The sequence below is a fragment of the Medicago truncatula genome, chromosome 4 (genome assembly GCF_003473485.1).
Source record: "Medicago truncatula cultivar Jemalong A17 chromosome 4, MtrunA17r5.0-ANR, whole genome shotgun sequence".
In the NCBI taxonomy this organism is placed as follows: Eukaryota; Viridiplantae; Streptophyta; class Magnoliopsida; order Fabales; family Fabaceae; genus Medicago; species Medicago truncatula.
The window spans coordinates 29,932,607-29,947,594 of record NC_053045.1 but is presented as its reverse complement, the minus strand read 5'-3'; the positions used below and the strand labels follow the sequence as shown (position 1 = coordinate 29,947,594).

The 14,988-nt window shown below is 32.8% G+C and overlaps 1 protein-coding gene across 1 annotated transcript; it reads right to left on the bottom strand.

The window, feature by feature from the left end:
• Window positions 1–2,711: 2,711 nt before the first annotated feature.
• On the bottom strand, window positions 2,712–6,454 carry LOC25492440 (auxin response factor 10). The gene is made up of 4 exons (XM_013600548.3): window positions 5,372–6,454; window positions 3,893–4,758; window positions 3,451–3,516; window positions 2,712–3,108 (listed from the first exon to the last, which is right to left on the bottom strand). The coding sequence occupies exons 1-4, from the start codon at window positions 6,452–6,454 to the stop codon at window positions 3,027–3,029; spliced, it is 2,097 nt and encodes a 698-aa protein (XP_013456002.1). The 3' UTR covers window positions 2,712–3,026.
• Between the last annotated feature and the right edge of the window lie 8,534 nt (window positions 6,455–14,988).

The following is a 14,988-nucleotide window of genomic DNA, read 5'->3' as shown; positions in this document are numbered from 1 at the left end:
TAAATCCTTAAAGTGCGTTCATTTTCAATGTCTCAAATTTAATTTTTTTCGATATCAATTACCATAAAAAAGTAAATGACTCATTATTAGAGATGCTGTGATAAAAGACTGAGGGAGTAGTAAAAAAGTATGGAGATGCTTCTCCATCCCAATGCAAAAGAAGCATAGTCCAAAAACTACGGCTTTGGAACTGAGAAGAAAGGGAATTCAACTCATTGGAACGTGTTTTCTTTTGTCTTTGCAATTTGTGAATTGGCATGCCCCATAATATATCTTCTTATTTGGACACAAATTATCTTCCAATTGCCTTCTTGCCCTTTTGACTATTAATTAACTTGTCTAATGTCTACCTAATTTTTATTCAAAATTTCTCATGCAAGTGTTTCTTCTGCGGGCTAGCTAGTTTTATTTTCTTATGAAAATTGCTTCCTCTAACTATACTATACCAGAAGTAAGGATGTTCACCATTTAACAAAATATAAATGGAGTATGCTATTTAGAGAGAAATAAACACATAAAATAGATAGTTGATTCTAAATATCTTTATATTTGTTTCTTTAACTAGTATTCAGAGATACTAGTTAATATGACCCGAACATACGGTATGTTCCGAGTGACATAATAACAAAAAAGTAAAAGAAAATAATACGTGAAATTAATAATATGAATGAAAATCACCTTAATTAAAATGTAGTGGAGGCAAATCCCGAAAAGGTCCGAGCATCAAAACGGCGAGATAGGTGGGGAGGTGCCGTTTGCATGTGAAAGTAATAAAAACAGTCAAATTTTTTTATTTTGAATGGTGGTATTCAGCTCCTCCACGTACATTAATTTGGTCTTGTCACACCCCCACGTGTGCTTAGTAAATGACTTTGTTCCTACTCAACAAAACAAACACTTAATTATTTATGGTTATGGTTGGATGAATTGAAGAACCTTTTTGTTTGTGTACTTACGACATATCACGTCACGTTATGGAGAATTGAGAATTAAAGTGATTAACCCCATGCATGCAAATTCAACACAACATAGTAGTGTGTGTTGAGACCAATTCCTGTTTCTCCGTCAAACAACTGCCTTCAAAACCCATCCCATGTTTTCTGGATTTCTAGATCCAAAACCTAATCAAAGTCAGGTACGTGCGCACGGGTTGCTTTCCAATTTAATATTCAGCTATGAAACACCCATCAGGATACAAACAAACACTCTGACACCCTTAATAATTTGATAAAATCATATAATTTAATGTAACTATATATGTCGGTGTCTTGTTGGACACGACACGTATCCAACATCAGAATACACCTTATCTGATAAGTGTTTGTGCTTCATAAATTTGAGAAATGAAAAAACACTATCTTTAGAGAGTGCATGTTAGAGATAATGTTAAAAAGAAAGTGTTTTTTTTTTTTTTTGAAAGACTTAAAATGAAAGTGTTAATTTTTTCAAGATTAAATTTTTATATTTAATTTCTTATCTTGAAACCTTGGGGCAGAAGTTATCTAGATTCATATAACAAAAGTAATACTCTCTCTCACACATATTTTTAATATTTTTTAATCTCTGTTAAACGTCAAATAGATCAATCATTGTGAGGCGAAGAGAGTATTATTTAAGAAAATGATTAATTATGCTAATCTCGTAGAAAATATGTTGAAGATTAAAATATATCTATGAAAAAATAAAATATCAAATTAATTGGAATGTTTTTTCAATTGAATTAATTGGAACAATTGAAATTGACAGTAGTTCAAATGCTAGTTAGGTAGATATACTATTTAAGTGAATAAGGATATTATAGGGAAAAAATAATGAATGTTCTTTATATTTTAAAGTGATCAATAATTTAAGAAGGTAAAAGTTATAAACATGAGATTTATAATAACACAGAGTGAGTACTAGCTTTTCCAAATATGTGAGTTTTATATAAATCTCACAAGAAAACAAAGGTATAAAAGAAATCCAAACAAGAAAAATTCTTTTAATGTGAAATTGTCAACAAAACAAAAGGACAAGCAACAAAAGAGATGAGGAAAAGCAAATATGACCCCTTGCTATAGGTGGTTCATATTAGACCATATTTATTTTTAGTCTCTATTATTAGATCTTGTATGATTGTTAGATATAAATAATGTATCGTTCACACCAAATCATATTTTCCCTCTCTTCTCATTCTTTTTAAAAGAGTTAATTCATATATCTAATGCATGAGATTTTAGATGAAGTTGCAGTGTCTAATTAACTCTTTTGATGGTTATAGATGTCTAGTCCATTATTACTCTTAACGCTTTCTAAGACTCCCCAAACTCCCCAACAAGACGATGTTCAACATTCTACAAGGATATGATTAATCTAATGGTGCTAAAGTATGATGTTTGGTGGACCACCTAATAGTTGAAGTAACTATTAGATTGCATTACAAATTATATGAGTTATAATAACAAATAATCCCTCCGATTCTAAATATAGTATAAAGTTAAGTCAACAAAAATTAATATAATAGATTCAAAATTTGAACTAAATTCATTAATTTTTATTGATCAAACTTTCTCTCATTTAGGATCAGAAGTCACAAAATGGAGAAGACAATTGTTTGGGACCATAAGCGGAAACAAACAGAAGAAAAAGGTTACAAGATATGTCATGAATATCAAGATATGTTTGGTTTATTAGAACTAATAACGTGGATACACGCAGGTAAGTGCACAATGTAAATGTACATAAGCAAAATCAAATCACTAAATGTGGGGTCCAAATCTTGGTTAACATTATTACAATAATAGTTGACCATGATATATGCATCATTATTTCTAAACTTAAAAAAACATAAAACAATCCCATCCTTCTTGATAAGAGAATCTTCTTTTTTTGGATACAATAGTGACCTCCATAAAAATATTCTGTTCATATTCAGAGGTAATTAATATTAAAAACTATCCTTAAATTTCACATGATCATAATAATAACAATATCTCAGATGTTACACTACATTAAGTAAACAACAATATCTTAGATGTTACATCACATTATGCAAATATGCTTAGAGGTCCTGTTTTGTTTGATGCATCCAATCCATGTTCACCTTTGTGAGTTCCTGTAATCCATGCCCTACAAAACAGTTTTTGGAATAAATGTTACACAAAATAATTTTGGGATTATTATGAAAAGGAACCCCCCCTTAAATAGGAGTATATGAAAACTTGTTTATTAGAGACTAAAAAATAAGATGGAATTTCATACACTATAAGGACTAAAAACTAAAGTGAGAGTAAGCAAAATGTGGCCACTCATTCTAATGCACAAATTGTGACTACTTATATTTCATTAGAATCCTCTTCTCTTCAGCTTGGTCATCAAAACTACATGATTACAAGATCCTCTTATATAATGTAAACACATAATCATTTACATATATGAATAAAACAAAACTGAGCTCATTTTCTCTCTTACCCTCTGACATTTTTGCTGCCTGAATCTGTCAGAATTGTCAATCTTTTTGCTGTCTTCATGAATTCACTGCAATAAGATCACAAAACCCCCCTTTAATCCAAGAGTAATACTATTTTGCTACTGTACACAATACAAGACAACAGCAGTAGTATGCATCTGAAAGAAGTCATGGTAAAAATGGGAAAATTCAAAAGAAACAAATAGAGTGAAGTCATTTTGGTCTTCGAATGTGCGTGTCAGCATCATCATAGTCCTATAATGTATTGAAACTTAAAAAAACACAGTAATTTCATAGACTAAACTACCAACCGGGCCAAACTGTCTAGCAAAAGACACATTTAGATATGTTTTTGTAATTTCGATACATTCAGAGACTATAGTACTACCGTCTGACATATTCAAGGACCAAGGCGCTTGGTTACTCAAAACACAAAAGCAATACCTGAAGGGTTCTTCACCAATTAGCTTCACAGCACCTGTTGCATCACGGTAGAAAACATGATTCAACATCTCAGACTTTTCTAAATCAAACATGTTAGCAAGTTTATTGTAGAGCTCTTCATAAGAACCAAGAAGTGACAAATCAAGGGTCCTTCCAACATCTTCTGACTCCAAGAAAACCTTGCAATGACCAATATCCAATCCAAGTTGCCAACTAAACTCAGCAGCATTAGAACCTTTCCCAGCTGAAAATGCATCCAAAAACCATTTCTCTTTGTCTTTACTATCATCTACTGAGTTTTTTTCTGAACAGTTTCTAGAAATTTGTTGCTCAGTGAGTATTGGTTGACCAAAAAGACAAAACTGATGTTTCTTAACAACATTGTCATCAGATTGAGATTTCTCCAAACTTTTATCATATTTTTTCCCTATACTCAACAGGCATGATAAGCTTTCTTTGGTCTTATCATTGTTGTTCATCATGTTGTTGCTATTTGAAATCCTACTATGCACATCAAGGTGCTGAATGTTAGTAGGAAACAACCCTAACTGAAGTTTATTGTTGTTAAGGTTGAGATCTGAAAGAGATATTCCTCCAAATTGAGCATGCCTGGCTCCCTGTATACATGCAGGAGCATTGTCAGATAAACCAAAGAAGGGGCTGTTTGGCCCGAGCTGGTTGCCTGAAAACGTCGGTGACAGAAATTGAACATCGAGGGGGAAGTCAAGGTTTGGTGGAAACCGCAGCTTCTTCCTCGGTGGAGTGAAAGGGCTGAAATGAATGACTGGTACATTTGATACTAATTCGACCAACCACGGGCTAACACGCTTCACATTTTGTAGTAAATCTGGCTCATCCCATGTAACCTGTAGTAGTAGGCATAACAATGAGATCAATAATCAAGAATGTGAGATATGATACCGTGCAAAACTAAATTGATTTTGGAACTAAGATGTGAATGCAATCAAGCATACAAAAACATCTCCCTACTTAACACTGGTTATTTCATCCTCATAATCACAAGAGTGAAAAACAACCAGAGTTCGAAAAAAAAGTTCACACCACAATCTGGGCAACAATATCAAGGATTTAGATATCTTTGAGATCGCAATTGAGGCGTATTAGCCACATTTGCCTGTGATTATCCACAATATCATGACTAGCAATGCGACTGCAATATAAAACCTCGCAGTATGACAATTGAGCTATTTTTTTTAACAATTTCACTTGAATTAGAACACGAATAAATGAAACAATTAGTAGTATAGGAGGTTGATTGAAAAATTATAGTACCTATGATTTCAGCTCAATCAACTTGTTTTTACAGATATTTACACTATATAACCACAAACACCAGAGATGACCATAAAACAGAATAATAACAAAGCAAGATAGATATCCGAAGAAGCATAAAAATTGAGTCCCTTATGTAAAGATGTGTGCAACATATTACTCCAAATCCTAACTAAAAAACAATACCTGAAGAAGGCGCCAAGGAGAGTTAGGCCAACGAATAGGATCAACAACCTGAACAGAAGCGATTGTTCCCATAAACCAACTAATCCTAGAAGAGTCTTCAGTTTCAAAGGGCATCTTGAACCTCATCCCAGAACACCATTGAATCCTCATAGCAGCCTTCACAGCTGAAGCCTTAACACAGAACTCAGGAGTGCTAGCTCTTGGATAGTAAACAACTTCAAATGGTTGGTTGTTAGCAGCCAATTTCACAGCTTCCATAACATCTTCAGCCCTCACTCTCACTCTTCCACTCAAATTACCATCAAAACAACCATTTCTCAATGTCTTATTCTCTTCTTTCAAGAAAAAAGAAAATGCCCCAAAAGGTCCAATTCCACAATTTACATTGTTAGAACCAGAACCTGAAGTCCATCCACAAGATGAACCATCAAAACCACCACCAATTCCCTTTTTCGCCCTACGAATTCCAACACACAATTCACCATTCTCAGCCCTCAAAAACACCACAGAATCACCAGCAACAAGCTTCTTCTGGTTCACAAAACTACTCCACCCTGTTGTAAGCAAGTGCCGGCGCGGTGTCCCTCTATAAATATGCCTAAACTTCCAAAGCTCACCGTGCACATCCTTCGCTACCACCGTCTGAACAGGTGGCTCAGCCGCGTAATCAAGCCTCGGAAAGATCGTCTCAGCACAGTACCTTGGAACAGAAAACCCCCCACCATTGTTTGCATCAGATTGAGTCAAAGTCTTAGCAAAAGATGCAGGCTTTTCTGAATTTTCCAAACCATCACCACCACCACCACCTTCATCATAACCAAGCTCTGAATTCCTCAAAGGAAGAAGCTTCATTACAGCAAAAACTTCATCAGTTTCAGGGTCAGCCATGAATTTAACACCAACAACCTTACAAAGAATCAGTGGTGAAACTGAAACCCTTAGATCAATGTTTGTATTAGCATGTTCAGCATGTCCTTGTGGAAAGTAGAAAACTTTGGAGTTCACTTGAGGTATCTGAACCATTCCACCAGCACAGGCATGCCATAGCTGTGGATCCAAATACCCTTTCTCACTTTCCTTCATTGAAACACTTTTTCTTTCACAGATTGAATCCTAACACCCCAACAAAGAAAGATTCCAACTTTAACACTCTTTCTTCTAGAATTAGCAACCCAAATTCTTCTTTAAGAAGAATATGAAGATTTTGAATAGAGGGTCATGTAAAAATTGAGTTTTTTTTTGGTTTTCTTGTGGTTTACTCAATTGAAAAGAAAAGGGTTTCTTTTTTCTGCAGAGAATCTGAAAATGGAAATTGGAATCATTCACTATGGTTAAACAAGATCCATCAAGCAAAAACTTCACTCACCTGAATTTGTTTTCTTCTTCTTTCAGATCTCAAGAAGAGAAAATGAAATGAAAAAACACATATTTATTTATTTCTCTCTCTCTTTCTGTCTATTTCTCTGTGTCCAACAACAACACAGACAGACACACTCCGGAATCTATGAAGAAAACAAACGACCGAGCCAAGTTGTCATCATTTTTAATGAATATACTGTTTATGTTACTACTATTATATTTATTGATTAATAAGAAGAATAAAAAGAAGGTATGAGAAAGTAAATTTTATTTTTTGTTTTTGTCTTATAATGATGATCATATGATGTGATAAAGATAGTAAAGCAATTAAAGTTGTGTCAATGCTAATATGTCAGAAAACAAATATCACGAGTCTTCCTCTTGACTTTCATTCAAAATATCACGATTCTTACTATTGACTTTATTCAACTCAGAATAAATTAATGGAAGCTTAGAAAATGTGAGGTAAACTTTGTTTAAACTCTCTCCTTTGGACAAGTAGCATCAATTTCACTTAATTACCCTTGTTACAGTTATCGGACTTAGACATGGCAATGGGCGGGTTGAGGGCGGGATTTTACATTTTCCGTTGCCATATCTTGCTTCTATATATTTATTTGTTACTCTACATATATCAATTGAGGATGGAAAATCGAATCTTATCACTGTTCTCGATGAGTTTGAGTATCTTCGATCCATTTCTGTAATAGATAATTTTTTAAAATAAAAATGGAAGCATTTATCGGCTTCGAATACAATGTTGTGATGCATTATCCAGCAAAAGGAATATGATGATCAATGACTATGGTGATGGAGAAGAGAAAGGTCGAGAATGTGAGATACGAAAAGAGAAAAGAGAGAACTATGAGAAGTGAGTGTCATTTGAGAGACTGAGACTCTAATTGTGTAAGTGAAATGATTTAGGGTTTGAGTTTCTATTTATATAAAAGAGGTAATAAATTAATTTTCTACATTTGAGACGAGTTTAGGTATGAGTTTAGGGTGGGTACATATACCTCGATTACCCATCACGTACTCATGTTTTAAAATCGAGAAAAATTCAAACTCCTACCTAAACCAATCAAAGCGGTACTCTTGCTTTTAGTGGAGGTTAATTACAAAATAACCATGTAAAATTACCCGCATTTCCCAAAATTTCCTATGTTCGATTTACATAGGTTTATAAACCCCGCGAAATGGAAAAGAAACTGCCGCTAAATGAAACATTTCTTTGTAGGGTACATCTATGAATTTTTTTCCTGGGTGAACCATGACCCACCCTTGCCTAGAGTAGTTCTGCCTCTTACAGGTATGCCAATTAGTGTCCATGAGATACTGGTTAAGGAAACATTGGTCCAAACACATTAAAACTCAACCTAATAACATCTCGACTTTGCTTCATACAGTAACGACCATATCTACTAATTTGGATTCCGTAGATGTGTAGCTCCCTAACGACTCTCAATTGACGTTGGAATCCTTTATTGATGGAGCCTCGATCATAACGACCTCTCATCAACTCCAAAACGACATACTCCTAATGCCTATAAAAAAACACATTTCATCATACATACAAGGTACACAATTTCTATCCTTTCAATATGCATTGTATAACACAACTAACAACAACACCAAAATCAAAGTAAAAGCAAACGTCATCTAAACCTATGATTAGAAAAAGAATTCTGCTCTTCACCCTGCACATTTTGCTCGCGCCCTGCAGCCATGCCAAAAATGCCCTTGCGCTAGTTAAGTCACGCAGCGTGATTTAACTAGCGCACCTTATAATCTATGCGTGGCTTAAGTCACGCACCAATGGCCTATGCACGAGTTAACTCACGCAACATGGCCGGTGGTCAGAGCTGAAGAACAAACGTTTTTTGGTCCTTGATCAGTTTTCCAACATTCATTCCACACGTTTTTTTTACCAAATTTTACACGTTTTGACCACATTAATGGTATTTACAACCTATACTACAATTCCCACCTATATATACCCCTTCATACTTCCCTAATTCCTCAAACCATCTCACTTTCTCCTCCTCCTCACTCTCTCCCTCTATTTCTCTTCTTTCTTTCTTTTTTCAATATTCTCTTTAGGGGCAAAAGTGATCAATCTTCGTCGGGGTAAAATAGTGAGTAGCCGACATGGGGAAGTGATCAACCCTTGAGATAAGTTTAAATCTGCTTTTTTTTTTACTCCATAAACTTTTTACCGTGGGTAAAAAGATACACGGTAAAAAGATTTGTCTTGGGGTATAAAAAAACCAGATTTAAATTTAGTTCAAGGGTTGATGATGTATTTTCCCCATGAAGGCTGCTCACTATTTTACCTCAAGATGATTGGTCACCTTTTAACCCAAAGAGGAAGAAAATAAGTAGATTTACTGATTTCGAATAAACTGTTGTATCAATTATTGTATTGTATGAATTCTATTAATAAAATGAGATGATATTGTTATATGCATCAATTTTTGCTTATTCCTTTTAATTTTATATTTTCTTTTATTTTCTAATTTTGTATTTAATGAATAAATATTAATTTAGTTCATTTCATTTTATTTATATTTGTATTTATTTAATGAATAATATCGTATCAAATAAAAATCGCGATAGCGTGAATTCGAATAAAAATTGCAACGGCGTGAATTCAAATAAAAAGTCTAATTAAGGTTTTGTTACATTACATAAACGATATGTATGTCAACAGTTACATTACATTACATGCACCTTTCAACTACAACAATTGTCTTGCCCCTAAATGGGGCAAATTCAAACTTCCTAAGCAGCAGGACTCCAACATACGATCAACATCTTGAATGACGGTATTCAAGTGTCAAAAGAATGAGGTGCATTCCTTGACACTTGAATACCAGCATTCAAGATGCTTATCGAATGTTGGACTTCTGCCGATTAACAAGTTTGAATTGCCCTATCCAGAGTAAGATAATTGTTGTACTTGAAATGTGCATTCCAACTACAACAATTGTCTTACCTTTGAATGAGGTAAATTCAAACGTGCCAAACAACAGTACTCAAGCATTTCACCCGACATTCATGTTTTCCTTTGAAAAGAATAAATTTTTGTTAGGCTTGCTTTAGATGATGGTATTCAAGTGCCAACGAAATGAGATTCATTCCTTGACACTTAATACCTTCATCTAAATCACCCTAACAAAAATTTAATCTTTTCAAAGGAAAAACATGAATGCCGAGCGAAATGCTTGAGTCCTGGCCGTTTGGCAAGTTTGAATTACCCCATTTCAGAGGTAAGAGAATTGTTGTAGTTGGAATGCACCTTACCCTAACTAATGACGATCTTCTGGCGGAATCAAGTTGTTGATGATATCTTTAGTTGATCTCAGCAACGTCACCCGCATATCGATCCACTGGAACATGTTGTGCTCCCAAAACATGCTCGTCACGTTTTCGTCGTTCTTTAATTCCACCCAAGTGAATGATACCCTCCCCTCGTCGAGCGTTAGATGTTTATACCTAGGTTGACTCCTTGTGAATTCAGTGAGTTCATCCTTTAGACCTCTTAACGTTACACCAAGGCACCGAACTTTCAACCTCTGCGGTTCTCCGCCGTTGAATTGTGCATAAACATCGATCCACCAGGCCATTGCTTCAAATCTACACAATAAGAAATTAAAAACAATCAATGAAAAACTCATTCAAACAATTCATCAAACACTTGGAGTGCAAATTATACATAAACCCTAAAACTCATAACTACAACATTAACATGCAAACATCCAAACACAATTAAGCAAGATAAGTCATTTGCATGTAACATTGTATCATATCTTGCAAAAAAAAAAAAATCAAAATTTAAACAAACCCTAGTCTAAAAAAATTCTCTAAAACTCAAAACTACAACATAAACATGCAAACATCTAAACATTTAAGTAACACAAGTCATTTACATGAAAACATTGTATAATTTCTTGCCAAAAACACCAAAATTTAAACAAACTGCAAATCTAAATTTTTTCTAATTTATGATAAAAATATAAAATATAAACATAAAAGGTTAATGGTGTTTGATCATGAAAACTTACTTGTTATTGGAGTGTTGTTTGATTTGAACTTGAAGGAATTTTGGATTTGGATGATTTGAGAGAGATTTTTGAGATTTTTTGAGATTTTAGATGAGAAATTAGGTGTTCTGCCTTGTTTAAGACAACACGTAGTGCAAGTTAACTAACGCCGCGCTAGTTAATTCACGCAGCATATGTTAAATGGCGGAGTGATCAACACTTGCGCTAGTTAACTAGCGCAAGGACATTTTTGGCATGGCTGCAGGGCACGAGCAAAATGTGCAGGGTGAAGAGCAGTATTCTTAGAAAAACCTAATATCGTTTTAGAAAAATCTCTAATACCCACTTTTTATTTGGTGAAATTTATGTGGGTATCACAAATTGAAAATAGACTCACATAAAGTGATAAGACTCACATGAGTTTCACACAATAAAAGAGTGAGTGTTAAAAAAGTGTTAAAAATATAGTGTTGATGATATTTCTCCTAATGTTGTTCATACATATGTGTCTAAGACGCCAAAGAATCAACCAGGAGTTAGGGAAAGCTTTAATAGTTAGAAGAAAATCGCATTCTAACCAAAAGAGATCTAGCTAGCTCATAAGCTTTCTTAATGGCAAACATTAATCGAATGAATTCAGCCTTAAAAGCAATAGAGACTCCAAGTTAGCTGCAAAACCTCCAAGTAAATCACCATTTCAATCCCTAATCAAACCACCACATGCTGCTGATACACCATGATTACCCTTAGAAGCTCCATTAAAGTTGCACTTGATCCAACTAAAAAGAGGGACATTCCAATAAATAGAAAGAGTAATTGAAGCAGGAGGAGAATTACACTTCATAATATTTTTATTCAAGATCATGCCTTCTTCATCAAACTTCACACTTGCCTCTCCCCCCAACAAAATAGAATTGTTGAAGAAAAATAAATCTAAGTTTTTTTATGACTAATTAATTCTAAGTTTTTTGAGAGATAATTAATTAATTCTAATTTGTTGTCTCTAAAAACGTATTTTATATCAAACATTTATATTTTGGAAAATTAGTAATCAAATTCATATTTTTATTGACAAAAAATTTAAAGGCAAAATATATTTTTTGTCCTTTAAGTTTGACAAAAATATTGGATCAGTCCTCTAAGTTTTAGCTATGTTCTTTGATTTTTTTTAAGTTTCAAATAAGTCATATAAGTTGTTGATTTAATGCATCTATTCAATGTTTTTTAAGTTTTTATGTTTTAAATATGTCCTTAAAAGGGTAATAAAGACCTATTTGAAACTTAAAAGATTAATCCGATATTATATTTTTGTCAAATTTAAAAGATCAAAAGAGGTATTTAGCCAAATTTAAATTAATTACTTATTTTGAGAGGTTTTCTTTTAATTGCTCATTATTAATATATTTAATGTGATAGTTATTTATTTATTACATATGGACCACTTTGCCCCTAAACTAAGCAACAGTTTTCTGAAATTTGGGTCCCTTAAAATTGACAAGTTAACTGAAGTTTGGCCATTTGCCCATGTTTAAGACTTGTTGCCCAAAACAACTGGCCACCATAGACAATTGAAAACTGAGAAGAAAGGGAACCCTACAGAGTAAAGACACATGCTGCTAAAACCAAAAAGGAACGTTGCTTTCCTCTCTCTGCTTGCTTTTGTCTCTGATCAGTCCCACTCTGCTCACAAGAATAATTGATGTCCTATGATAAAGTTTTCAGCATACATATTAATAATTAATCCACATATTTAAACAGAAAAATTATTAATTTACCATATCACTATATTATGTAAATGTATAATAAAAATAAACTGTAATTTTACTAAAGTTTTTTTTGGTTGAAATGTAATTTTACTATATGTAATTATTTGTATGAAAATATAAATACAAAACTTATGGTATATGACAACTAAATAACCCCATGCTATAGATAAAGAGCAGTAGTGGCATGGTATAGGCATACGTAACGTGTAGGTCCCACTAAATATTGATGGAGGAAACATACACACTTTATCTTGTATGAAATCTCTGTCGTTGTGATGTGTTCTCTCTTCTTAGTCACGGGTGAGAGATTGAGACACATTCATATTTACGACTTTGTGAGTTTTACTAATTTTATTTGGGTTAAATTAAACATGAAGTTCTTTAAATAATTTTTAAATTTTATTTTCATTTTTTTTGTTTTATTTTAATCTCTTATGTTAAAAAGGTAATAGACATTTTAGTGCATGTTTGCTTAATCGTTTAATTTACCAAATTCATGGTCGCCGCATAAGTTTAATATTGGAGATTCTATACATTGATTTGAATGTAACAGTAGAAATGTGTTTACTCATTTTTGTGCAAAACTAAATAGACAATTAGTTGTTAAGTTTTTTTCGTTTTATTTTGGTCTATTAAATTATAAACATTAGACACTTTAGGTAATCAAAATATCTAATGTTTGCAACTATAGGTACCGAAATTGAACAAAAACCATTTATATGACCAAAATGTACGTCTAACATTTGTAACTTAGGGGACCAAAAGAAATTGAAAAGAATTTAAGGGATGATGGTAAAATATAAAAATAATTTAGTGTATATTTGGTTATGCGGTAAGAAAAATTGAGTTTGAATGGTGAAATTGATTTTGGTCAAAATTATTTATGATTGGCTACATGGGAAATTCTAATATGGACAACCTAGTTGTCTATCGTGGACTAATATAAAAAATGGTTAAGACTTAGACGATGACAAATATAATTCTTTTTGTGGTGTCTGGGGTTCGAACTCCGGAGTTTGCATATATCATGCATTGTCTTTATCAGTTGAACTAAGTTCACGGAGACGACAAATATAATATATTGGTAGTACGTGTTAATGTTCCATCTCATTTTTACGATTTAAACATACTAGTTTGATTTAAACAACAAAAAATAAATATGTAGCTCATATTGAACCGATATCAATTAAATCACCGTGTTAACCCTAAATGTGAGAAAGGGCGTGAATTTTATCTATGAACAAGGTGAGTTATTTGGTGGACCTACGAAACTACTAATATCGTAATGGCAAAATTACACAATTAGTCTCTTAACTTTATTTTAGGTAATACTTTCGTTCTTTATCTTTTTTTTGTCACGATTTAGTCCTTTATGTTATTAAATGACAATATCTTATCATTTTTTAAGAGATTTTTTTCAAAGAAATTTGATTTTCTAGGCTTGTATGATGAAGATTTACGTTTGCCTATGAGTTTGATGATTTTTTTTTTGGAGTTTTTGATTATTTTTTTCATAAAAAAGGATAACTATGTTGTTATTTTATAACATAAATGACTAAATCGTGACAAAAAAAGATAAAAAACGAAAATATTACTTAAAATAAAGTTAAGAGACTAATTATGTAATTTTGGCTATCGTAATCTACATTTTTATATGATAAGGAAAGTAAACTAAATTAAACTACTACACTATTCACTAATAAAATTAAGTTGAATAATCTTTTCTGTTCAAGAGGTTTTATGTGGATTAGTGGGATGTGTTAGGAGAAACATCAAATCAAAACATGCTAAAAGGGTGAAAGTGTGTGTTAGTGTTAATTATGTAGTGAGTGAATGAATGTTTGATGGCAACGATAGCTAGCTACAGCTTCATACGTGTCTTTTCATGCTAGACACACTCTTTTCATGTTGGTGTCATTTCTCTATAGAGTTACAATGTCGGGTCACAATCGTGTTCTACTTTGATTGCTTGTTCTTTTAGCCTTCTATACATAACAGCCAAATCTCGTTTTGTTCTTGGCCATTTAAAAGTAGTTGTAACTTAGTCAAACAAGTCACGTTTAAAATCATCATTTCCCCCTTAAACATAAAATTAGACATAGAATTAATTACATGTTTCACTATATGAATTTGACAAAATCATCGCGAGCCATTGTAATTTTTGAAAAGGTATATTTTAGAGCTATAATTGTGTCAACGTGATTTCATCAAATTCAATGTGATACTAAACATGCATTTAAAATATGTTCATATAGTTAATAAAACTTTGACATGCATTTAAAATATGTTTATATAGTTAATAAAACTTTGAGTCTCTTAAAGACACTTTCAAAGTTCATTATTATTTTTTATTTTTATGTATTATAGGTCAAGCATTTGATCCCTTAATAAAAGCTTTGAATATGTCAATGTCTTTTACCTTAATCAAAAGTTTTTGGTTCAAACTCAG